This window comes from Hetaerina americana, unplaced genomic scaffold (genome assembly GCF_022747635.1).
Source record: "Hetaerina americana unplaced genomic scaffold, ioHetAmer1.1.p SCAF_10, whole genome shotgun sequence".
Lineage (NCBI taxonomy): Eukaryota > Metazoa > Arthropoda > Insecta > Odonata > Calopterygidae > Hetaerina > Hetaerina americana.
This window is the reverse complement of record NW_027286070.1, coordinates 19,918,920-19,945,789: the sequence shown is the minus strand read 5'-3', so window position 1 is coordinate 19,945,789 and position 26,870 is coordinate 19,918,920. Positions and strand designations below refer to the sequence as shown.

At 43.0% G+C, this 26,870-nt stretch overlaps 1 protein-coding gene across 4 annotated transcripts in view; it reads left to right on the top strand.

Annotated features, from left to right (window-relative positions):
* The window catches only part of LOC139700003 (SLIT-ROBO Rho GTPase-activating protein 1-like), a 337,506-nt gene that overhangs the window by 209,146 nt on the left and 101,490 nt on the right, over positions 1-26,870 (top strand). The window contains exon 1 of one of the 4 annotated variants that reach the window (XM_071598426.1): positions 6,250-6,326. The exons of the other annotated variants lie outside the window; for them this stretch is intronic. Coding sequence (XP_071454527.1) covers positions 6,287-6,326 — 40 coding nt within the window. The 5' untranslated portion in view covers positions 6,250-6,286. Of the gene's footprint in view, positions 1-6,249; positions 6,327-26,870 lie in introns of those variants that run through there. 4 annotated transcript variants of the gene reach the window in all.

The following is a 26,870-nucleotide window of genomic DNA, read 5'->3' as shown; positions in this document are numbered from 1 at the left end:
ACAAGTATTAATTTCACCCGCAATAAAAGTTCTTTAGTATAAGAAAAAGAATGACATAAAAATATACCACAATCTCTTATACGATAGACCTCCACTATACCAAGATAGGCCATGCAGAATTGAGAATTAAGAAGGGGAAGGTTCTATCTATCCATGGCGATGCAACTTGTATTCCCAACCATTGACACTCCTTATTTCTCATCAATATCGCAATAAGAATTGGTCCGCTCATTTCCTAGGGTTAAGTACTTCTATATTTTCCTCTTGTAATCGGGAAATAAAGAAGCAGGTAGAACAGAAGCATTATTTGTATAGTCTCACTACTTTAGTTCAATCGCAAAAGGCGTCAAATAAAGATAAGAGAGCAAGTCCGTTAAACGCTGTGAGACTTATGGCATTTTCAATCTTTATTTCCATTTAATCTTAGTGAGGGCGTGTGTTTTATGACGCGATTCCCGATTGCCTGTTATGATTGGAATACTCATAAGTAGTTTTATACTTCTACCCTTGTGTCGTACAACTTTATTCATTTACTGAAAAATTCCATATGATTGTGATGTTTCATTGGAATTCCTAACTGTATATTGTTGCTCACATTTCGGCGTATTATGGTTGCTAATGGATATGTCAGTGTCTAATTAAAGGTGGGGCGATATCTTGCCACTGGAAACTTCTTGTCATTGTCTATTTTTACTGAATACATTTACCATCGAATGTATTAAATTAATCAATATTTAATGCTTCACTCTTGAATTCTTTGAGCATAGTAGCATCCAGTCTGCTTCCTTCTTTAGAACATACATCCTCTCCCTATGCGACCCACTATTTTTTTCCAATTGAGATTCACTGGTTTTCATCGAATCTGTTCTCGAAATTAAATTTTTTTCGATGGGCGGAGTGGAAAGGTCTTCGCTTCCCCTACATTAATTAGACGCAGCTCAGTCATAAGGGCTTTCGTCTCGTCCCCTCGAAACTTTCCGCCGCGTCTGCATGTCATTCTTTCCTTTCTCCCTCTAGAACTTACCCCTTCCTCTCCTCCCCCCTCCCCCGAAATCCCTGCGACCCGCACCGTCTCGCGGCCGACGATGGGCTGCCTTTGGCCGCACCGATGAAGCGTGGGCGGAGGCCGGGGGGAGGAGACGATAGCGTGTTCGGCGTCCCGTGGGTCTGGGAGTGTGGGGGGGTTGGTATGAGGACTCCGCGGTCTTGAGTGAGGTGGTGGTGGGGGTGAGGGGAGGTTCGAGGGTCCTCGTCGATTTGCGCTTTCGAGTCGGGAGGTCGTAACCCCTCGCTAGGTTCCTTCGCCTCGTGAGGATAAGGAGATTCCGATGATGATGGCTGCAGATTGGAGATAGATCTGCCTTCGCGATACTTTTGAGTCATCCCTTTAGAAGTCCATAATCACTCCTTCATTTGAATTTATTGCTTGCGAGGATAGTTTCTTCGTCGTCGACTCAAATTCAGGAACATGAAGAGCTTGCGTGCGAAAAAATATTTCATTTTCTTCGAAACAGTACCATTGATTTGCCTATCCTTATATTTTGTATTGCAGAAATATCGTGAATTCCACGATATCCTACGGCCGGTTTCACGTTGGATCGCTAAACTTATTGACACAGCTTAAACACGAATTTAAAAGTTCAGTATCTCTTGTCTGCTAATGAAGTGGAACGTGTGTGGGTTTGCTATGCTATATGTACACTACTCATTCGACCGAACCGTCCAAATGCTTTCCTTGACGTATACTTTTCGTTTCGAATCGAACCCTTCAAGGGATTGCGAGCGTGACTGCACGAATCAATGTGTCTCATTAGTTCATGAATTAATGGCGAGTGATGTTTAAATTACAACTATTGTAACACCTGGTTCGTAAACAGATAGGAATGAATGTACAATTTTGGAGCACTCTGAGGTCCTTTTTCATTTTTAAACCGAGCTCTAAAATTTATTTTGACTAATTCTTTAGCGCCATTGTTTGAAACTGCGATCTTGGCTGTTTTGTTTTGCGAGCATGAATTGATATCATTGAAACCAAAGTGTGGGAAGTTGCTGTTATGTGAAAACTATGACAACTCTTACACGATTGGGCGCAAGATGTGTTTATTGTGTGAACGAAGTGTACTTCTGCCCCATTTCTCCATAATTAATTTGGTGATAGTCCTCCACTGCCATGAGAGCATGTATAACATCTTCCACTGTCATGGTCGATTTATATTAAAACTAACGTGACAATATTATAATAATCATCGTAATTGGATAACGTCGAGTTAGGTCTATAATGGGTCTCGCCCAATTAAGTTGATAAATTAAATAAATAATACGTCATAAATATAGCACCGTGCATACATATACTCTTCCATTTACGCTTCACTTATCCCCCTCCATTTTAATCTTTAACCTAGCCTTATTTCTTCTTGAGAATCTCTTAATTTATGTTTCTTATGATCAATCAATGTATTTCTTTTTAATGCTTCATTGCGCCCACTAATGATTAGCTGCTGAAGCCCCACGGATACCTTTTGAAGCCACGCAAATGCATATGATTTAATCAGCTAAAAAAAGTCAAGAATATAGGAAATTGATCCGGACATTTGTTAAACTAGAACAGACTACTCCCGGAAATCATAGTTTTTTGGAATCAAAATTGTTGTTTTTTTCGTACTGCTGTTATGTGAACTAATCTATTCTGTAAAGCAGGGTAGGATTGAGAGCTTAGGTTTTGAATCTCAATTATAATGAAACAACGAGGTGATGTTTTCATCAATAATAATTTCATCTAATGCCTGGCGAATCAACGTTTATTTGCTTGCTCATAGTTATAAAATTGGAGCAAAAACCCTGGGGTAACGCTTCTCTGGCGATGCACGAAGTTTTGCCTGTTGTTACGAGGGAGTGCCTTATAAGAATCATAGGAAATGAAAATATCCGTTGATTTGGTAATTGTTTGAATAAAATGTTCTCAAGCGTAAATTAGTTTGTACAAGTAGAAGATGTGGATTGGCGTTAAGTTGAAAACTCGCCTTCATAGAGGGAATTCATATTGTTCGACGAGGTATGCTCGTAATTTCAGATCAAGGACCTCTTTTTCACGGTCGGAACGATGGGGGTTAAAGAAAGACGGATTAGATGGCCAGTCACGCCGAGGTCATCTGCGCTTGTAGTCATGAGGAAAAAGAATTTCAATGATAAAAGGAGAGAGAGAGAAGGGGGGCGGGCACATAAGGATACGGGAGTTGTTCGGATGAGTAGTCTTAAAAGTCGTTCCTAAGCGTCGACTCCATCCAAAACAATTAATGAACAAAAGATGGATGACGTCGAGGGCTTTCGATCAAAAGCAGAAATCTCTCCACCGCGTCGTATTGTTCACCCGAACGAAAGCCCGAGCACGTGAAACAGCTCTTCTGCGTCCGTCTTCGTTTCAGGACGGATCAAACGCGCGGAGTTATGCCTCGCAGTGCTTGACTGAAAGGGAAGGGGTTCGGTGTCTTACCGACTCGGTTCCTCCCTTAGGATCATTTGTCCGAGGCAGAGAGGGGTCCCGAGCGGGGATCGAGATGAGGAGGAGCCAATTACTCAACGACTCGGGTATCAGTCGATTCGTGCCACAGTATCCTCATGCGGTGATGCGGTTCCACTGTCTTATACGGATAGACACTAATACCTATCGCCTTAAGTGTTACCTTTTGGTCAGTCATTAAAGTCTGAGGCCATCCATCTCCACGTCGGAGAATCATTTTGGTGAAAATCAGTAAGGATTGAGTCGACGTGATTTATGATGGCTAATGACGCCGACTGCATTTTTTTGTGATTTTTTTTTCCTTTTTAGGAATTCCGCTCCTTTCTGAGCACCGTCGGTTAAATTGACGCTTTTCATGCGAAGGGGAACGTCGGAGATAGTATCAAGTTGTTGCCCGGTTATTTTTTTACCCCCTCGGCGATTCATTCACTCCTTGGCTGTCGCGAATATTCCATGCAACCGCTAAAGGTTGTTGTGTGTAGTCATGTGGCTTTTGAATGGTCCTCCACATCCTTGCAGAGATCGGGAGAGATGAAACCCATTTAATATCCTCGGAAACGTGCGGGTAGTTAGCATGAAGCGTGGTGGTATTGATAATAGCTGGGTAGGTACTTAATCTGCCAGGTGGTCCTTAGGAAGCGGGTTGGGAGACCACAAAGTTATCCGATGCTAGATACTACTCTTAATTATATTTGACTCACCGTTCGCTTAGAGTCTGATTATCGGCCAGTCTCTACGATTTGTGGATTAATTTGAAGTTTTCGAAAATATACTAGCCCTTCATTTGAAGTTTCCTTTTCCTGTGATGGGAATAAAATATGTTATACGAGTATCTTGTGCCTAGATTGATGCATGTTGTGTTGTTAGTTTCATCTCTTTTCGAGAAAATGGTAATTATTAACTGGTGGCTATTTGCCGAGCGAATGTTTAGGTTAATGAATCATAGTGTTAGGAGTATTAATTTACTCCAGAATATTTTCATATTGTTTATTAGCCCCAAAACGTGTCGCATCCATTTCTTGTTGGTCGAAAGAAAAATGTAAGTATGTTTGCGAAACACTGTCCTCATATAACCACACAATTTTTAATGAGCGAGGATTCATAATAAGTATCATAAAATATATGTATTTATAAAAATTATATATATTCATAAATATGTATTTATAAATATATATTTATAAATAAATAAATCTTAGGCGAGCATTACATTCGATATTTCATACCGCATAACCTTTCTCCGTTTGTTTTTACTTTTTCAGCGAAATGTTTTCGTGCTGTTGTTAATGGCTTGAACTTCGCAGTGATCGCACTGCCTTCGTACGTATTTATAATGGATTGTTATGCCATTCTGTCTTATTTCCTCAATAGGGTAAATGAGAAGGTATGCGTGTTGAAGTTGCACCTTCATGAACTTAAACGGACAAATTACGTGGAAACTAACATTTTTCGTCCTTGTACTTATAAATGTTGACCATTTCCTCCACACTCTGTGTATGTGACGATGAGGCAAGAGTCCAAACCTCGGCACGGAAAATACGCCCCGGGAATCCATTCGATGTTTCCCCAAAAACATTTTGGATCGCCAGTCTCCCGTGATGAGACGGCGCCGCATCGCGGGGCGTGTCGGTGGGTTGCGTCGCCTCGGGCTATGGGGCAGCAGAGAAAGGGTACGAGAGGGGGAGGCGGAAGAGGTTAGGGAGCGTCTCTCGATCGTAAATAGACGGATGCTGAGGGGGAGGGGGTACGGAAATAGAACAGGAAGTGGGGATGGAGTGGTAGAGGCGCCGTCTCCCTCTCCTCTGGGGGTGCAGCAGAGATGAGAGCGGTTGTGTTCACCTTCTTTTTTCGTCTTTCATTTAAATACCCCCCCCCGGCTTCCTCTCCGATTCCTCGCGTTCTTTCCCATCACGTCCATTTCCGCCCGTCCGGCAGATTCCGCTGCTTTCTCTACCCCCTCCCCCATCCGTACCCATCCGCGTCCTTCCTGCCTACTGCAAGGGCGGCCGTTTTCTCTCTCTCGTCCCGTGATCACACCTCCACTACTTCCATCACACCTTCCCCCTCTCACTCCTCCGGGGAGGGGGGGGGGCTCCGCGGAACGCATTTTTCGTGCGTCCACTCGGGCAACTTAATCTAAAAATCTCCTGATGTGGGGACGGGTGAAAAAATTGCGAGAAAGTCGAGTGATTAATGGGGTCGAACTTATCCCGTGATCCCATACCCACACCCCACCTTCCTCTTTCTCCCCCTGGGGGTGGTCAACGCTCATTTTTCACCAGATTGTTTTTCTCCCCCCTTCCAATACCACCCCTAGAGTCTTTAAATTTAGATTGTACCGCATGTGGCGCATTAATGTGTCCCGCACTCAATCACGAAGAAGTTGATGTGATCGTTAAGAGGGACCGAATTCCTGACGCAACCTTGGATACATGAGCGCGCTTGACGTCCATGACCTACGATCATATGAAGAGAAAGTGAGATTGGGGCTTGAAAGGCCTCGCGTTTTTCAATGTCAAATCAGATCTCAAAACTGGGGTGTTTTTCTGTGAGAAATCTCCGGCGTTGTAGATTTAACTAATTTTTCCAAATCGTGTTGCCTAATCCAAAAACATTTTTTTTAACCTCAATAAATCGACTCACCTTGATGGTGATGGTGTTTAAATGATGAAACCATTTTTGCGCCAATGTAAACAGATGTACTGATTATTTTTTATTTCTTTTCAGGTAAGTGTACCTATTGGAAGATAATGTGTGGTAATGAGGGCGTGAATGCCATACCTACCCTTCGACATTGGAGCTCCGGAAAAAGGTTTGTTGCATTTTATGGAAGTTAGCGAGTGAGAATACTAGCAGACTGACATGAAGTTGGTTTGTTTCACGCTTCTCGTATTCACAGTCATTTCTCAAAGGATTGGTCGGCGTAACCAGTAAATAGATTTTGGGAGTGTTACCATAATTATCTTATCGAATTTGAATACACTTTCACGGATGGAAACATGGTCTGTCCCAAAATTAAAAAGAATTAATCGGGGGAAAATATTGTTGCACATCAAAGTACCAATTACTATAATTCCTCAAAATTGTACCTTTGTGTATCAACACACCGATGCCTGCGCCTCTGCCAGTTGAGGTGCGTTTCCTGGAATGTGTCGACGGAAACTTCGTTCAAGCACCTCGCCCCGGCCTCTTGGACAAAATAGGCGTTCCAAAATGGCTGTCTTTCGAGCTCCTTTTAATTTTTGGGAATAAAAAAAAGTACGGCGGTGCCACATCGAGGGTGTAGGGCGGTTGGTGCAGTGTTGCCAACGCGTGTTTGACGAGGTACTCAGTCACGAGGGGGACGTTGGTTTATTGCAGTTTCCAGTTTTGACAATGGTGTCTTTCCTGACCCAACGCACACTCTTCGGCAGGCTTTCGGCGACTTCCACGTAAAATTTAATGCTCACTGTCTGCCCTTGGGGTAAAAACTGTTTTGTGAATAACACCTTCTAAGTCGGAAAAGACATTCCCTATATTTATGCTCATTAAATCTTTTCAGTCGTATCTAGCCGATTTTAAAGGTAGTAGGGCAGTGATTCAAAGGATATTGTTTGAATATATGATCACTTCCATTGATTTCCTTTTGAGGATTTGTGTTACGGTCCACAAGCCGGAATTCCGGCGAGGGAGGGTCTTGTTTTATTCTTTTGGCCTTTCGTTGGAAGTCATCAGGATTTCCATTCCCTTTTAGCGGATTCTCGTCGTTTCGACCCAGCTCGACGATTGTGCGGCAAGCGTAGGGTCAGTTGAGGTGTTATCCTCGAGACCCTCGAATCCTTTCCGTGATCCTATGATTAACCCTTCCCCGCCCGACCGAGGTGCGTTCCCCCGCAGGTGCGAGGAGCGCCTAGGATTTCGGAGCAGAACCCTTGGCTGGTTTCGTGGTGCCGATGAGATTAACCCGCTGAATCCCGCCCGAGGAAATAGAAGTTGCCTCCCCCCCCAGATTTTTGCGTGCTTTCCCCTGCAGCACGCTTAGACAGTTAAGGGGGATTCCCATCTCGGGAAAAGTGAGCTTGTCCGGAAATCGATCCGCGTCAGTTTATTTCCACTCTAATCCAATTTCCCAGCTTTCCTTTTGACTGTAATCGTTAAAATCGTTCATCGTTTCTCCCAGTATTTCATTTCATGAGTTATTCTATGTTTTAGCTATTCGTGTGCGGTTTTTTTTCGTTGACTTACCTCAACTCAAGTTACTTGTTAGTATTTGGCGATACGGTAAAAGACGTTAATTTGTAAATCATGAAATTACTATCGAATTTTAATATTGGATTGTCATGGCACCATGGATGGATATCTATTGGACGTTGGACATGTACTTTCTGATGCCGTATTGCCTTTATTCGCCTGAAGAACATTCGGAATGATTTCTATTGGAAATAAAATATCAGCATTTCTTCAGTCGTAAAGAACGGTACACTAGCGGTCGGGCGTAAAATGGCAACTCAAAAGATGAGTACGAATTGATGGAAAGAAACTATATGCTTAAGATTGAAGCTAGTTATTGTATTTGAAATAATGTTTCTTTTAAAGTTAACTTTTGCCATAAGTGTGATTTATATTTCGTTTTAATTATTCATATTCCTTCAATGGTTTTTAGCATTTTCGCAATTTTTTATGTTTTTACGACTGATATTTTATGCTAGTTGATGGCAGGGTGTATTTTTATGAAATTTGATGGATCCGCCTAAGAGCAGTGCTTTAGGTATTCTAAATGTCCGTAGTTTCTTTACTTCTTTGCGATGTTAATTTGAAAATGGCAAATATATTGCGTCCTATCGAGGCGTACGTATTTTGGTGAGTAATCAGTTGAAGTACGAACCAGAAGTGTAAAGGAATCGTTCTTAAATCCATCACGGAATTTGTTCCCTCCAATAAAATACCTGAAAGTATTTTTTTGGTACGCGATGTAAAAATAAAATTAGAACTTAAAAAAAAAAAATTATGTAAACTCTCCGCGAACGTTGAGAGACAACGTATTCTTTCACTTCGGTTATTCCAGTGTCGCGTGTCGTCGTCGAGTAGGTGCCAACGTGCCCCGGGCGAATGATGACAAATGAATGAATATTTTCATTGTTTCGAACTCAACGCAAGTGCAAGACTGGGACGAAGCCGTGTGAATATCCAAACCTTTTTACGTAGGCCCTAAAGCCTCCTTCCCTCCCCCACCCCCATCTCCCCTCGCACTCCCACTTGAGGAAAGGCTTGGATTTCCTCAGGGATTTGAGCGCCCGCCGTAGTTGGCTCTCTCTCGCCTCAGGTTTCAGGTGACGATTAACGCCCTCTCACCGTTCTCAGCCTTTTAATTATTAAAACCCTCATCCGCTCCGTTCCTTCGCCGTTCCTTATTTTTATCTCCAATCCCGGCCCTCCTCCATTCAGGGTTTTCTGGCGGCGCATTCGGGTCACTTTTTTTTTCTTTTTATTAAAATTCGACCTTGGGATCACCCGGCCAAGGTTGACGTGGATTGTTCCTTCTCCCCCCTCCCCCCATCATCCAAAATATGTATAAAAAAAAGGAAATAAAACAAATAAGGTGCCTGCCCGTCCGCCACTTGCGAATCACGTCTTGGATTATCTGACGAAAATACCGGCGCAGGGAAGATAGGGGGGGGCTCGTTCCACTCCTCTCCCTCGTCCTCCACACCAAGCAAAGCACAGCCTCGCATTCACCTGAAATTTTTATGCTTCGCTCCCGGGAAGGGGAGCGAGGGGAATGGGGTTCGTTTCCTGGCTGGCTTGCGAATGAGCGGCGACGTCCCGGATTGGCGAAAATAGTGAGGGGGTTAAAATGAGAAGGGAAGAGATAAGGCGAATCCGCCGAAGCGCCTGCGGGGGGGACTTAAAATGTTTGCCTCGGAATTAGAGCAGCACTGCACCCCTATCGGAGATGCGACTTTCACGTTGTTTTACCCTGATGGAAGAGTGACATCGCTTATCCTATTCACTGGTTTTACATCCCACGCCTTACCTAGGCACCATCAACCGATTCGGAACTCGCTCAAGTCTAGCGCGAGAAGATATTTCAAAAAACAAAAAAACTAATTCCGGGGACGACCGATAGGATGGTGAGGTGTGTCAGTAACTCCTGCCCAACGAGAGGAGGTGCTAAAATTTATGTTGTGTGCGGAACTTATTTACCACGAAATACATAAGAGTGACTGCGCCGGGATCTATAGAAATGTTTCGGTTTGAAGTGGAGGAGTGGGCTTACTAAGGTGCATGTAGGTGTTATGCCTGCGTAAAAGCTCTCTGGCTCACCTAGTAGTCGAAGTTTTAAACTCCGGCAAGGTCTGAGAAGTCGTTTTGACGTCGTGCTTTCCGACGGGGGAGAGTTGTGATACTATTCCATTTATTAGCCCATCCGACGGAGATCGTGGGGCCCGAAATCGGATTTGTGTGTGTGAATATATATATATATATATATATATATATATATATATATATATCTTGTGATCCGTTCGATTCCGCCTTCCCCACCTCTAACGTGTTCGTCCTTTGTGTGTTCCTATCCCTTTTCCTTATATCTGTTTCTATATAAATATATGAGTTTTTATTCGCCGTTTGGCGGGATTTCGTGTTTGAATGTATGTATGTATATATATGTATATATATATTCACACACACAAATCCGATTTCGGGTGTATATATATATATATATATATTATATACATATATATATATACATACATACATACATTAAAACACGAAATATATATATATATATATATATATATATATATATATATATATATATATATATCCATATCCATAAATCAATCTAATTGAAGTTAACGTTCGCTGTGCCTTTCAATCATTAGGTTTAGTTCATTCCTAAAACTTTTTTCCCTCTGTGGGTAATGCTTGGAACTGCTATAAATATTAAAATTCATTTAATCAAGAATAAGAATAAAAATTGGCAATTGTAATTGGAACTGAGCGAAATATTTTGCTTGTTTTTTTTCCTAATTTTTGTCATGTAAAAAAAGTGAGAAACGGACATTCCCAACATTTCAAGCTCATGCCTTATGTAAACTATTACAATTAATAAGATATGGATTTGGTTCAAATAATTTGGGTTTCGGCATTTGTTATTAGTAGGAATAATTTAATATCACCAGCGATATCTTGCGTCATGCAAAGCATGGAAAGTATGCAGGGAAGCATGGCATTCGTGGTCTCAAACAAATTTTATAATTAAAGTTAACCTTATTGGCTGTTAAGTAATAGTGTAGGTAGACGCAATGTTTAAATGAATGAAGTAAGATAGAAATCTTGTCATATAGTAGTATTTAGGGGAGGCGACCGACAGCTGAGGTCATTTGCGCCATTAGCGATGGACAGGAAAGGATAAAGGGTGGAGAGAAACCCGGTGTAGGCATTAGCCTACTCTTTACGAAATACGGACGGCGTTCTCACTCAAAGTGCACTTCAAAAAGCACCTCAAGTAGGGATCGAGATTATACTGAAAAATATTCAACACCGCTGGGATTTGAACCCGAGTTGAACTCTGGGTGAGAACCCAGTACGATAGCCACCGCATCATCTCGATCCCATTCATATTTGCACTTTTCACTACATGTCACTGCATGTAAATTTACTCATGTGTGATTAATTGGTTACTAGATTTTGTCAGTTGAGGATAATATTGTGACAGTCATTACTGATGTAATTAACTGTAACACCTTAACCTGAATGTCGTGTCATTATCATTGTCACACTCCGTATATGGCTACAACTTATCCTTCTCATCCGTGTGCTACTTCATCCCTGAATTGTTTGCATGAAGCTGCTCCATTCCATCTCTTTTTCAAATCCTGTCCTCTTTCCCTACTGCCCCTTTCTTTCCCATTTCCTTCCTGGGCGAGAAATGAATTTGAACGTAGTGGCCTGGGGGCCCGATATCGGTAGCATACCAGACACCCCTCCGTAGGGAGATATGAAGAGAAGGAAATCATTTTATATAATTTTTGTTGGTCTTCTGCCATTTAAGGCCGTACTTGAATTGACACAGATGGGAAAATGATACATTAATGTGCATCTTTTAGCAAAACACATGCTGAAATTTGACACTACTCTTACATAAAAACCGTTCTTCATGGTAAAAGAGGCAAGGAAAGAATAGGAGAAATTATTGAAAGCCGGTGAGGAATTCATAGCATCAGTTAGATTTGCTGATAATCAAGGTTGTTTTTATAGAATAGTTAAAATCGTGGAAAACTTTTTAAATGTTTAAAGTCAGAAAAGTTCAATGTTAGCCATGAAGAACGTGGAAATGTTGGAAATTCCCTCACGTGCCTTGAATTTGAAATTTTTTTAAAAAATCTCCTAAACATGCACTCTTTAGAATTGGACTCCAAACTTCGTGCGTATCTCTATGAAATCCTCCGACAAATTTGTCACACTTGATCACGTTAATGTAATTCTTGGAGTTTGAATGCAAGGAGCGGCAAACTTCTGTGATACAGAGTGAAATTCAAATCGATATGCTGGAATGAAGTTAAATTCGCACCCTCACTAACATTTATCATCGGGAAGAATAGAATATTTACCGTCTTGGATTCCTTAAATCCAAGACTGTAGCCACCCTTGTTTTCAAAATTAAGTACTGCAAGCTATAGCATATTTAGTCTTTAATATATCAAACGAGGGATAGGGATGTTGGACGGGATGAAGGGAGGAAGAAAGTACTCAGAGATGAAGAAGGACATGATGTAGAGTAGGATACTGGATTTTGTGTTTTGTTGGGAGTCACAAAATATTTATTTAGTAGTCGTGTCCATCCAAAAACCTACCTTAACCAGTAGATTACCTAATTATTATATCTAACGAGTAGTTTCGCAGTTTACCCATTCGGAGCATTCCGTGCCCTCCCAAGTTTGGCCGCCACGTCGTGATCCTGGAGAAAGGAAGAAACGAAATTCCGACTCAAGACATTTATTTTTTAAGAGCCGCCGGTGTGCTGATGCCCGACGCTGCGGCCCACACCACTCGCCCGACCGCCGGCTTGCCGTGGGGCGGGTGCATCGCTCCTTGAATCGCCCATTCTAGTTTGTAACCGGCCGAGGCGAATCGATTTTCACGTTATCATTTTTCACCTCTTTCCCCCCCTCCACCCTCCTTTTCCCGTCCTGTCCTCTCACCCCCTGCGACTCATCTCGCTCTCTCTCTTTCCCGTCCACGTCGTCCCACCTCCCGGAGGATCAGCACTTCCGGAGCCGGCGGCAGATGAGGAAAGGAGGAGGGAGGGCGTGGAGGAAGGAGCAGAGAGTCCCATCTATCCCCCCCTCCCCTGGGTCCCCCTACCCTGCGGCCCACCACGCGCCGCTGCCCCACCCTCCTCCTCCGCGCCACGCCCCGGAAAATCGAGCCGCGACGGTGGACCAGGGGGAGAGGTAAGAGGGGAGGGACGGAGAACGGAGGGGGCACAGAGGGGCTACAGAGGGGGTTAGGACGAGACGGTGAGGAGGGTCCCAGCGAAAAAGATTACCGAGGAAACGTTGGCGCTCTACATAAACACACACATAAATATATAAATATAAATAAATATACATCTCCGGTCCAACCTTCTTCCCCCCCCCACCCCATTTTCCCCCAGGCAATTCCCAGTTCGTATTCTATTCTCCTCCCCTCTGTGTGTCTCCCACATCACGTCGGCGTTTCCTTTTGAGAGAGGAAGAGGGCGGGTGTATATAGAAATGAGTGTACGTGTGTGTGTGTGTATAAAAGGTTGGGGAGGTGGACAAGATATGGGAGGATGAGTGGGGGTGAAGGGACGAGATCTCTCACGGAATCGATAGCGAAAGGGCGTAGGGAAGGGTTTAGCAAGGATGGAGAGAGAGGAGGCTGGAGAGGGAGGGAGTGAGTTCGAAGGAAAGAGAGAGGTTGTTGGATGTTGGGGAAGGGATGAGGCGGGAGATATAGAGAGCCAGAGGGAAATGCAAAGAGAGGGAGATGGGAAGGGCGATGAATAATCACGATGATGAGCGTGGGGGGAGGAGAAGGCGTTGGAAGGGTCAGGGGAGAGGGAGAGATCGCCAATCGAGTGCGGCGGGGAAGAAGGGTGGGAGCCTGACATCATCCACAGAAGGGGTCGGAAAAAAATAAGGGTTTACGTATGGCGCTAGGAGAGTGGTGGGGGGTCATCTTTGGGTGTGACGATGCGGCCCCGCGTTTATTCGGCTTCCTCGGAAGGGGAATTCGATGCAGTGGTCGCTTTGTGCTTGGAACCTATCCCTTGCATGGCCCAGTGTATCGAATTCTTTTCCTGGCGATAGACCCGTATGATTCGCGTCCACGCACATCCTCGGAATCCTATGCGGAATGCGAACTCGGTGCCTTCGTGAATGGATGCGAATGGTGCCATCGCGGTCTTCTTCGCCTGATTGAAAACGCCTGCTCTTCAATGGAGACTTAAATATTTGAATCGTTTAATTAATTGTCGTTCTACTCTCGGAGTAATAGGTTAAATTGATGCTCTCACGTTTTTAACAAGTTATTTTTGTTAGTAATCCATATACGTAGAAGGCTTACCGAGGTAAATAGTCATCAATGTGTTTTCGATCTTGAGGAACTAATGCTTGCATTGAAATTCATTACGGAATGTAGTGAATCTGTACCTTTCTTGATTAGTTCATTGTCATTCTGCACGTTTTATATAATATGGAAGCGAAATTTCGTCTCGGATTCATTTTGAAAGGACTTGTAAAACGTTTATCGAGTAGTCTTTAATTATTTCCAGATTACCTAATGGTTGTACATCCATGATCAATAGCGGAGAATCTGATTATTTTGCTTGACTCGATTGGTTGAAGTTTGATTATTATTACAGCTAATGTACTGATTAAGGTAGCTTTTGGATGGACACAAGATACCAAACAATTCTCTTGTCTCTCCCTGCAAAACACGACCCAACTTCTTGTTACTCTTAGTTCAATGGCCCAGGAAATGCATGCCCCTGGAAGGTATTAATTTTCACTTCGTAGATACATTATTGTGGACATATCTAAGGACGTAAAGGGTTATAAAAAATTAGATGCTTCCCGGTGATAAATCCTAGCTTACGAGGCACTTCTCTTCAAAAGCCAAATTGTAGACTGACTCGCTAGAAACATTTACTAAAAACAATGCCATTCTTTGTGTTTTCAAGGTAAAATAAAATGAAATTATCGCTCAAGCTTCATTTTTCCTTATGGTCGTGTTGGTGTATGAATAATTTGTATTTAATCGTTGCTATGGTATGTGTATGCATAACAGGGATGTGGATGGATGTTAGCAAATGGAGGTACAGTGGATAGGTACAATATATTGGAGAACTCAAGAATGTGTGAGTTAGTCTGGCTTACCCCGTGCGTGATGTGATTTTATGTCTAAACGCTATTGAAGAGACAGTGGTGAATAAACAAATTGAAACCATTCTCACAGTTACAAACCATTCACCGCATTGATACATACCCCATGGGCATTGTTCGCCGGGATAGCCGCCCACGAAATGCCGTCCGGAATTTGATCGGTGACGTGAAAGCGTTACGGTACTGGCGAAGAGGGGCCGGGTGAAGTGTTTCTAAGTTTCTTCACGCATGAAATTAACAGCGCGCGTAAAAACAATCCCCTTCTCAGCTCGGTCGACGATGCCTCGGAGATTTTAGCCCTTTGAGACGGTCCCACACTGAATGGACCGACCAAGTAAGTAGTCGCCGACTGTTGCCGACTGACGTGTCGTAACTAATTCCTACGGCGTAGCGTTTTGCATCCTCCCTAAATGGACCGCAAAAGGCTGCGCCGTGTAAAGCGTAAAAAGTGATGACAACGGACATTTAAATCCAGGAACAAGGGCGTGGGGAACGTGAAAAACGGGAGGCGAAGCGGTCTCTCTCTCCCTTCCTCCCTCGCTCCGTTTCTAAGTGGGCGGCGATTCGGCGCATGCCCTCGCGGAAAACGCGAGGTTGGTGTGCGGGGAGGGGGTTGAGGAAGGGGAGGTAGTGGTTTAAGAGGGAGGGAGACAAGGAATCCGTGCGCATTGAACGAAAATTACGGGCTACGGCAGTCTCGTCCCAAAAAACGTAGGTGGAGTATTATGATGATGATGGTATTAATAATGAGGCCGGGGTTATTTTTAACCTCCTCTCGATCCGACAATGGAGCCTCGCGGGTGGGCATGAGGATTGTAAGGCGGGAAGGGTTGAGTGAGTGGAGGTGTGGCGGGGGGGGGGCGGTCGTGCAGGAGGTGCATTACGGGTAGGAGGCGGTTTGAATGGGGAGGGGAAGGAGCTGCTTACGGCGCGGCGGTGGAGTTTGGGGAAGGGAGTCGGAGGGGAAGGAAGAGAGGTGGGTCAATTGTGGGTTGGAGTGCAGGGAATGAGCGGGTAGAATGAAAATGAGGGTTTTTTTCGGAGGGGGAGGTAGGGGTTTGCGGAGGGGAGAGAGCTGGTAGGACGGCGGGACGTGAGGAGGAGGCGGGGAGTGGAGGAAGTAGGGGAGTGGCCCGCGGAGGGATGCTGGATGAAGATCGATACGGACCCGCCCCGCCTCGCCGTCGTCTCCTCCCTCCTCGCCCTCCACGGCTTCCTCGCCCCCTCCCCTTCCCCCCCGCCGCATCACATTCACTCCCCCCGGCCTCGCTCTCGGGGGCTCTTCAACATCCATCCCCGTCTCCCTCCCTCCTCTTTATTCGCTCCCGGGGAGAGAAAGTGGGCGCCGTATTCGTATTCCCTGGCCTTTCTCTTTCCGTTCCCTTGTTTCCCTCGTGCCTCCCTGCCTTTTTTTCCTCCACGCCCACCTCCCTTCCGCCCGCTCCTACGAGCTCTCCTTCTTGGCCTCTTGTCCTCCTGCCCCACATCCCTCTCCACCTACCAAGCGCACACGTAAACTCATGTACGTATTTATATGCACACAAAAGAGTTCTACATAAGTTATTTACGAAGTTCTAGTTGTATATGCATTCATTAGACCGGTGTCAAAATTAGACGATGGTTTCAGTTTCCAATTAAAGTTATGTTACATCAGCGGTAGAGTCATCATAAATGTTTTGTTTTGAAATTAATATAGGCACAAAGGAAACTTACGAAGCTGCGCTAGAGGTGTTGGGTAAATTACGCGGAATTGATTCAAGCGTTTCAGTTTACCACTGGGATATTCCAGCCTTGACAGTGGAAAATATTTTCAATTTATTTTGCTGAAGGTAAAATTTATTTCAAGAGACAACACTTTTCCTTACTTGCTGGCTAATTTTTGCAATTTACGCATTTTTTTCTACTTCGTGTCCGTGCACGGATATTTTAGAGATGGAAACATTTATACGCATCCAATAAGAAAAATTATCCATTTTTTTCAATCGAAGCCAGTATTCCTGCGCCGTCAACTTAGTGTATTTTGATATATCTCGTTGGCTCTTACAATTCTTGCAAATGTTGTCCGATATAATTGTGGACATAATCGATGGTACACTTCATTAAAATAAGTGGCATTAGAAAATAGAAATCGTAACGGATATCAGAACCAAATGCCAAGCATTCAAAATATAATAATAAAGTGAATGGTTGGTGAGGAATTAACAAATATTTTATGCTGTTAAAAATAAATCTTATAATTTAACTTTCCTAATTCTTCGTCATTAGTATCATGAAGAGCAACCTTCAATCATTTTATGCCTACGTATGATTTCACCTCTTGGTGATTGCAGTCACAGTATCCTTCGCTAGTTTCTTTCTCTTTTTCATCTTTTCATTCTCAAATTTAATTCCTCGTACAGCCTTCGACTTCCACCGTACCGGCTTGAAGAATAGAGAATGGTTTCAACGGTGGCTATGTGTTATTACATTAAGGGAAGTAATTGCGAGCACGGCGCCCACATTTTTTTCTCTTCCTTCCCCGCTACTGCAATCGTGGGAACATTATCTCTCCTTCCTCTTGTTCCCCTCGCGAATCGAGTCGTTCGTCTTACTGCATCGTTTTGCTCTCCCTCGTTCACACGCACACACCCCCTTGCACACATGCACTCACACGCCCACCATCGATTCCCTCATTCCCGAGGGCATTTTGGAGTGTGGCTGTGCTTTCGCTGTGGCTCAAGATCTTAACTCCTCGAATCGGTCGTTTTACTCTTCTGCGGAGCTTTGATGTTTTCAACGGCCTCTCCATAGCCTCTCTGGGAACGAAAGGCTTGTGCGTAACCACGGGAGGTTGCAATAGCGTTCACGCTATGCTATTAGTGCTAATTAGGATTTCTAATAGGCGTAAATGTCAATTTTCGTGTGGTTTGAAATTTTATTGTTCAAACTTCCTGAAATGTTCCTCAGTTCAGTATGTTTGTTCTCCAATAATATTATATCGCGTTGTGTTTTAATTAATTCCTACCTTAGGCCTAATTCTTAATCGATTTAGTGGTTAATTTGGCTTAGCTCTGCAAGTGATTAAATTGCAGGTTGTACTCAATAGGACTGATTTCCCCCTAAGAGTGTCGAAATGAAGGGTGGGCTTTGCTATTGGCACCATCAAGGTCATGCCAATAGCCAAGAATGGATGTCATGCTATTGCATCAGATGATACATCATCTTTGAGGTCAGCTGGTAATATTTAAACAAGTAGGCTGATCAGAATTTTAAATATGATAAGAAATGCCTGTAATTTAATCAAAAACTTGACGATAAGGAGATAGAAAGTTGTTTCGGTGTGTGAGGGTTTAAGAACGTAATACTTGAATCATGCAAACTGCACAAAATGTTCTGCACGTTTTTAATTTTGCTAACGACGGTGTTAATTTGAACTGTCACTGTCTAGGTTTAATCATCTAGTTATGTTGAATATTTTTTGGCTCAAGAGGTGCCAGCGATGAGGGAGGAAGAAGAATAATGAATTATTTGTTACGTTATCTTATGTAAATGGAGAACCGCTTGTGCCTAAAGAAATAGATCTTTAACTTTTTTTTAGCCTTCTCTTCAAAATTTATTATAATCACTGTTGTTATTCTGTTTGCGATAGCCTTTTCAGATGGCCAAATATCTTGAAAACCTTAAAACACATTAATCGCATCGCTCTGGAAAGCACGTGCCTAGATTTAAAAGAGTACCGAGCGAGAAGATTCGAGTATTTTGGTTCGATCCCGAGTCGTACTTTTGTTCTTATACATTTTAATCTCATCATGAGGGATGAGGTGTTTACCATCGATTCTCGGAGGCGAATGGAGTTGTCTCCGAGCCGGAGGGCATCGAACCTTCCTTATATTTTTTCTGCACCGAGTCGCTGACGGTTTCAATTCGTACAAAAAAAAGGTCATGGTTCCAGTTTCTGTCGGGAGATAACCAGGAAACGTCTCGACCCTGGCTCTCAAGCCTAGTGGATAATGCATCAAGTCTTAATGGGTCGTTTTCTGGCGGAAATAAATGTAGGGTACATCTTCTTTTGGAAGCCGCGTGGACCATTTGATTGTCAAACGACGCCCAGAAATAAATACAGTCCTGCCATTCTTGAGCACTTGTCTTCGGGCATGCTTCCATCTTAGCGTGTGGGGTTTTGGAATCAATTTTTCAGGAAGTATTCCTTCCGTCCAACTAAGTGTCCAAGACATCCATGGATACATATTCAGTCGGTAAATTCGCATTCTTCTTTGTTGGGCGCTATTCCTGTAACACCTCGTCTACAATTTCACCCAGGATATTATTTCACCTCTTTTCTCTTATCCTTGGCGCTGGAAATAATTTTGTTCGTTTTTTCTACACGTCGTGATTGTAACAATGTGTGGAGGGACTTGAAATGCCTTAATACTTATCCCATGTGGTGCCTAAAAATTTGTCTTAATTAATAATTGTGTTTAAAAAATTTCGAATGAGGTGACTGCGTAGAAAGTGGTCCCCATTTCTTAGTTTTTAGATTTTAAACTTGATTTTCAGAAGGATAATTAATCAAACGAATCTCCTTTGCGAAACTTTTCGGGTGGAAGAGAACATTTTTTAGCTTAATCACATCTTGCTTATCAAATGCTGTGAAGGAGTAAATGCTTATAAATTTTCTATTTGTTGGAAGCATTTCTTATTTGACTCCATAAAAAATCTTGATTGTCTTCTTTCCATCGTACTTGCAGTTTCATGCGTTCCAAGGCGAGAATCATTTTCCGCTACTCGCATGTACTGTTGTACAATAAAAATATGTCTTCAATGTCTCCGTTAAAAATATATTTTGTTTTTACTCATTACCAACGAGTATTTTATAAACTCCGTTTAAAGGTGGGATAGAAGGTATGATCTTGAAATTACGCCATTTGTGTCTACGTCTACAGAATACCTAGTAAGAAGCCACGAAGGCGTGTGGCAGGGGTTTGTCCAGCCATTCATGTATAAAATATGACCTCTCTTCTTGTAGAAATTTTTAACAAATGTAGCAGATTATCTGTGAATCTTTTCGAATTCCTTAATTAACGTTATCTCTCGCGGATTCCAAATTTTTCCCGCAATTTCCAAACGTACCTGTCGTAACCCACCAGTGTCCCATGACTTTCTTTCAGGTGTATTCGCCATGTGCCCTTTCGTCGACGGTTTTCCTTCTTTGAAATCTTCAGGGACGCATACCTATCCCTGGAAGCGATGTACTCCTCTTAAATGTCTTCAGTGCGCACATTAGTCCCGAGTCTTCTTCGCCACGCGGTTCATGAAACGGGACCGGCCTCTCTATGGAATGGGCGGCGTGTGGTTTTTCTATCTCTCCGGGTCCCGGGTCATCGGACGGCATATCTCTTGGGGTTTCCTCGCATCGGGTTACGTTCGCGCCAGCCAGGAAGAGTAGTTCGTATCCTTGCACCCTTGATGGCCTTCGCTGGGGAAGATGCTCCTCCGTTTGGTGCCATAGATAAGCGTTCTCCCGGCGTGACGGGCGCGTTTCCTCTCTTGTTTTTTGCTCGTTACGAAACCCCCTTTTGTGTGCGTGCTCCGTCCCATCGCCGCACCCCCGCTTCATTCCTCTCGAACGCTCGTCACTTTGGCTCCGCATTCCACCCGCCGCCTGTCGACCGTGTCTCGTCCCATTTTCCACACGCCCATTCATCCGCATTTCGCATCTTTTCTTCTCCGCAAGATGATGTCTTTAACTCTCGGCTCGGGTAGCTAGTTCCCCCTTCAATCACCTCTCCCTCAGCGGCTTCATTAGTTAATTTATGCGCAAGGTTGTGTTGTCAGCTGAGGTGTTTTTGCTTCCCAGACCTCACTTTTAAACTCTTATGTATGTACATATTCGCCGACTGCTGTCGAGGGCGTCCAAGAGAATAATCGCGCCGGATAATATGCAAAAGACTTCAATCCTGCGGTCTTGTCTCGGTTATCAAATTCGAGCGGATTTCTCATACGAGCAAAAAAATGGCCGAGGATCATTTAAAAGATAATAATGTTATCTGAATGCATAATGTAAACACTTTAATTCTGGAATGTGGAGAGGGGTGGAGGTAAAAAGGTTTTCAGACACACTTAATATCTCAGATGATTTTGGTTCTATTTCTTTCTGTGATCGCCTCTTCCTTTTTAATGTTATTCTTGCCTTTTTTTTGTACTGACAGGTCCTGAATTCTTGAGATAATCCCGTTGACAGCGCAGCCCTAATTGAGTAGCATAACATCCTGATGGCTCTTAGCATAATTCCCATTTCCCTTATCAACTGGACAGCTTGCCTTTGATGTTCGCTTATCCCTTTTAAAAACGTGCACATTATAATACCTTTTCATCCGATATAAAACATTTCCGTCGCTTTTTGTACCTTTCGTCGATTGCGCTCTTCAGTAATACAATGTTAGACAAGCACATGACGTCTTTACCCAGAAAAAAAGAGAAACTTCTGAAGCCTCGAGTGGTGAAAAATGTTTCTTTTAGAGGGTTCGATTTTACTGAATCACTTATTCACGTATGCCCTTACTTAATTCTATCATGCTATCCGATTTGTGGGACATTCGATAAAATAACTGTATACGCTTGAGTCTCGTCATCATTACGGGTAAACAATCCGAGGGCTTGTTTGTAGCAGCTCTCCAAACTATCCTGTTCTATAATCTGCCAGTCTCTGCATCCTCTCATCACTCCCTGAACTTGACATATTCCATCACCTGATTCTCATAGTTAATAATTAGGCCTTCCTCTCTGATCCTTCCCCGTAACATATCTTCAATGACGGTATTCAGTAAGTTATCATGCCTCTGAGCGTGTGTAATTAACGGTTCTAGCCGTTAAACTTACATGTATATTCGTCCCTCCTTCAGAACCCACTACGCTCGCAGTGCATTTGCGTGATTACGGCAACAAAATATTTCACTGTGCCCTCTATGCTAGTTTTTTAAAAGAATGGTTTAGAATTAGCAGCTTCAAAAGACAAGAATAATCACAACGCTGTGGGCCTTACAGCCATGCTGCTTGACCCAACAAACATTGCGCTCAGCAAAGATTGTGATTAATGTGAAAATCGTCTTTAAGGAGTTAGTCTTTTCACGGTAGTTAATAGTTTGTCTGTTAGTTATTTATTTAGATCACTGAAATTATAGATTCCATTTATATTATAATATATATTGAAATAATTTTCAATTTCATTTTAACAGCACAAGTCGCATGTGAGATGAAATGTAAGATTGTAAAAACATATTTAGAGTAAAACTCGAGGTTGATTTCAAACTCAAAACCGATTAATTAGAGTTTAACTGTATAAACTTTAAAAAATAGTATCTATTGCCAAGCCTAGGTAAGGCAGCCACTCATTCACACCAGGTGCATAATCGTGAAGGGCTGTGCCGTGGGGGCAAATCGGAACAACGATGGCGAAATTCTCATCGACGTGGAGACAAGTGTGTGGAGAACGGGTGCTAGCCTACCTCCCGTGGAATTTTAGTTCCTGACAGAAGGATAACCTGGAGAAGACAATATTCATTCCTCCCTCTCGTTTTTATTTATCGCCCGAAAGGAAGGAGAGAGGCGAGGTGTTCTTGTCTCCGTTGTATTTCGTTTTGGTATTAACGAGGAATCAATAAAAATCTCCTGTCTAATCCCGTCATAGAGGCCGCCCTTAATCGATTGATAAAAGTCTAAAATTTTGATGTGACCCACTGTCTCATTGATTGGTCTTCTCACGTCAGATTCCAGAATGATGTTCACTCCAATCCGATTCTTGGAGAAAAACCTCTCGCCTTGAAGATTTTGAGTGGCTATCCCTGCTTGCTTGACTAAATGTTTTTATTTCATTTATTCAATACACCTCTTGCTCGACTTTCATTCAGAACCTGTGGGAGTGCCATTTGTATAATCCTTCGGTAGTGATTTTGGTTGTTGTTCAATGACTCTTTTATGAGAGCATGAATCTTCGTAATATAATCCTTTGGGAAAGATTGTTGACTTAATTTTAGTTTTGAGTTAGAGGATGTGCAAGTAAAGGGATTCGATTAATCTAAAACTGTATAATTAAAACAGTACTCAAAAATGCGTTAATTTATCTGCACAGTCTTAAAAATAGTAGCTGATTGCTGTATTTTCATGTGATGTGGGACATAAATTTTATCTGACGTAAAAGTGTCATGTATCATTTTGATGGCATGCCGGAAGAGAACGGGTCTTCCTGGAGACGGGTAGGAATATATATCTCAAAGAAACTCCAAGTGTAGGCGACTAATTGGAAACAGGAGATCCCATTGGTATTCTACAAACATCTCTGGGGGATATAAATGTCAAGAGATCCGTCAGGTACATAAAATCGGAAATAACTTCTCGTGTACGGGCTCTTATTTCCAGATAAGGGCCGCGAAAGGAATAACCACTAATTAATCTTATTCCTTTTACAAGTCCTGCTTGCTTCTCTGGGATTTCGGGGTTCCCATTTTGAGGGATTTAAAGATGATGTTAAATATCGACTTAAAGGTTTTGCTTCGGGCTTGGAATTATCTTATTTCCGCTTCGTGTTCACTTCATCTCTGATTCTTGGTTTGTCTTCATTGGCCTCCGGAGCGATCCGTAGGCTTCCCTTCACCGCTACCTTCCACTCGTCGTCCTCGCCTTATTTCCCTTCCCGCTCTCATTAATGCCAATCGATGGCTGGAAAACTTTCCCGAGTTATTGATTTTTGAGTCTTATTTGAATGCGCCTTTCACCACTCGCAAGGGGCTCGCAGAATTTAATGCCCCCATCCTTACACAACGGTAATAATAAAGATTTTCTAATTAATACTAAACGATTATCTTCCCAATCAAGATTGAATGGAATAATGGTCTAAAATTTTTTTTCTGCCTGCAGGAATAGTTGTGACCTTTCATCGGAAATAATGAGTTGTTCGCGGTTATTGAACGACGGAATATTTCCCGTTGTTTTTTTTTAAATGGGTTCATCGACCAACATTGTTTTGCGCACTTGTTTGTTTCGTCTATTTTCGGAATGTTAAATTAAGCGGGGTCATCGGAATTCGCGTATATTAAGAGTGACATTTCTGAGCATTCTTTAATCTGGGACTCGGTACGTTCATATTTTTTCATAAATGTTTCCCCGTGACGTTTAATAGGAATAAATGGAATCGGTAGAAAGCCAACTTATTGAGAAGATGCATGGAATCGATCGCATCGCAAGCTAAAGAATTTCTTTTACTGTTCAAAGCACAATAGGCACAAAGTCAATCCTGATTAGCTTTCCCTCTGTCGTTTATTATTCGTCTCGGACAGAATAATAGGTTACATACGGGAGGGTGGGAATCGCTACGTACTCCCGATATGGGCAAGTGGTGAACTATTGAATGCGATACGCCGTGAATATCCTTATCAGATGTCATATTCTCTCGACTTTCACGCTTGAGCGAGTGGGTGAGTGAGTGGGAAGCAAAATTCAAAAGCGTCCCCTCGTGACACCCCCAAACGTTCGCCAGAGATGACGTCCATTTGCCGTGTTCCGTGGTGGGCGATTCTTCACGGTTTTCCCTTCCCTCAACTCTTCCCTTCAACTTCCCATCCCTCCTCCTTTCCCACAATGCCTCTCTCGCCCTCTCATTTTCACATTCGATCCATTGACCCAGGAGTCCCCATGGTTTCCCCTACTCCTCCATCCCCCTCCTCATTTCTCCACCCCGTAAACCTTTCCCCCTCCTCACCTGCCTCCCTCTTACCCACTATTTCCATCTCTCTAACACGTCTTTCTTCTGCCCTCCATTCTTCCAACTCCATCGCCTTTCTCCGCACAGCTATTCTTCATAGTTGCCCAATCTAGGGGTTCCTTTCGAAGTTCTCCGCCTCCCTCCACCACTTTTGTTGGAAGATGCTGAATTTTACGATAGACTTCTGTATATCGTAATTAGTTTCAAGGAAGCGGCGAAACTAGTTGAATTTTGTGGTGTGATTTTCTCAAGTCCTTCCATTTATCAAAAAGGAAGGTTTTTTAGTGTTATTTCTAAGACCGTGTTCCCGTTGGATTGGAAATATTAGTATTTAAAATGTTGTCCCTGGACATCCTACGCTCACAACGGAACTAATGATGCTTCCGGGCTTACTAGAACTAGCCAATCTCTTTCATCCATCCACTAAAGCGTTTCCAGACCCCAAAAGTCGGTGATACTGAACCCCTTAGCAGTCTGCAACATACGTGAACAACGTTGCTTCTGCTTAAAGTGTTTCTGCAGCGAAATGGTTATTGACTGAAATGTTTTTCGATTAAATTTTATAATACCATTTATTACAAAAATATTTTCTGTTCAAGTTCATTGCTGTCAGTTATATTCCCTTGTGCCTCTGTGCACTTAGACACTTAGACTCTAGTTGAATATTCGGATTTCCTTCTTATTGTAGTGCTACTTTAACTATAGTCTAAAGGCATTTTGTTGTTCGTAAACGCTTCTAAACTGTAGTTATGATTTAAGGGGGTATATACTCTGGAAACTTCAAGCTTTGTAGAAGATAGAGACGTGAACTGAATGATACATTTGTGACGTACAGACGACGTGACTGCACATTGCATAGCCTTGAGTATAGTTGCTTGATAGTCTTAAATACAGTTACAGTGGGCAAATTTATATAAGAAATTAGGCTCTCTCGAGGCCTTGGAGACCTGCATTAGTATTTCAAGTGCCAAAAGTTTGGGGAACTCCTGTGCTAAATTTTAGCATGCCCTGGGCGTACCTTCCGAGTTGCATATTCGTTTTGACTCCTAAGCTGCCATTTCATTGCTCTATATCCTAAAAATAATGACCTATCCTTTCCTCGTGCTCATTCCGTGAAAAAGTTTATATTAAGCGCCTTTATTTTTAAGGAATAAAAAGAAATTAGAAAAATAATTTGGTTCTAAGCTGTTGTTTATATAGATACACACAAAGATACCAATGAGTACAGATATGCACACACACGAACACGAATTACTCCTCGTACTAGGGTGAGGTGCCTGGGACTACGGAAGTAAGTCATGAGTGAGTGTAATAAATTTTTATTTCTATTTTTCTATTTTTGTACTGATATACCTTGAAGGGAAGTCTCACGGACGATAATAATAATTTAAACGTAGAAGCAAGATAGCGCTAGTGAACAAAAGCACAGAGAAACACTTCTATCTTTCTCTAGAGGAAGGTGGTATGGTCACCGAAAAGAGCAGCCTCTTTGGGCACCTGAAGGTCCGCCCAAGCTGTGTGATTTTTCGGGTTCCAGATCTTCCTGGGAAACCATAAGCGGCATAGGGATAGGAACTGGACTCCCTGACCTGACCAAACCGAGCTTCGAGTTGATTACTGCCTTTTAATACATACACACACACACATATATACACACACATATACAGGGTTCGTCCGGAAAATAAGTGTACTGAGCTCAGGAAAAAAATTTATTACACTTTTACATATCTTAAGCTAATATTCCTCAAAATAGGACCCTTGTGAGTCGATACACTTGTTCCAGCGGCGTTCCCATTCCTGGAACGCTCCCGCGAAGGCATCATCGGGAACCTCTCGAAGACTCGTCGTCGACCTCTTCTCTGCCCTCCACGAACATCTTGTGCCACCGAAAGATCATGTTTCTGGACATGGCTGACTCCCCGTAAGCCTGGTTAATCATACCGACAGTTTCGGTAGACGATTTCCTAAGCTTTACCGCAAATTTGATGCTGATTTACGCTGCTGCGGCATCGCGTTCCGTGACGTGGGTCGAGCGTGGAGGTTCGCGTTAACAGAGCTCCTCACTACACCACAGCTCAGAGCCGACTGCCTTTTTCAGCGTCGCTTGCCAACATACCCCCCTCCAATCGCAGCCCGTCAGAGCGGTGCTGGGCGCGCCTGGAGCGGCGCGCCCAGCCCAGGAGTCAATACACTTATTTTCCGGACGAACCCTGTATATACACACACA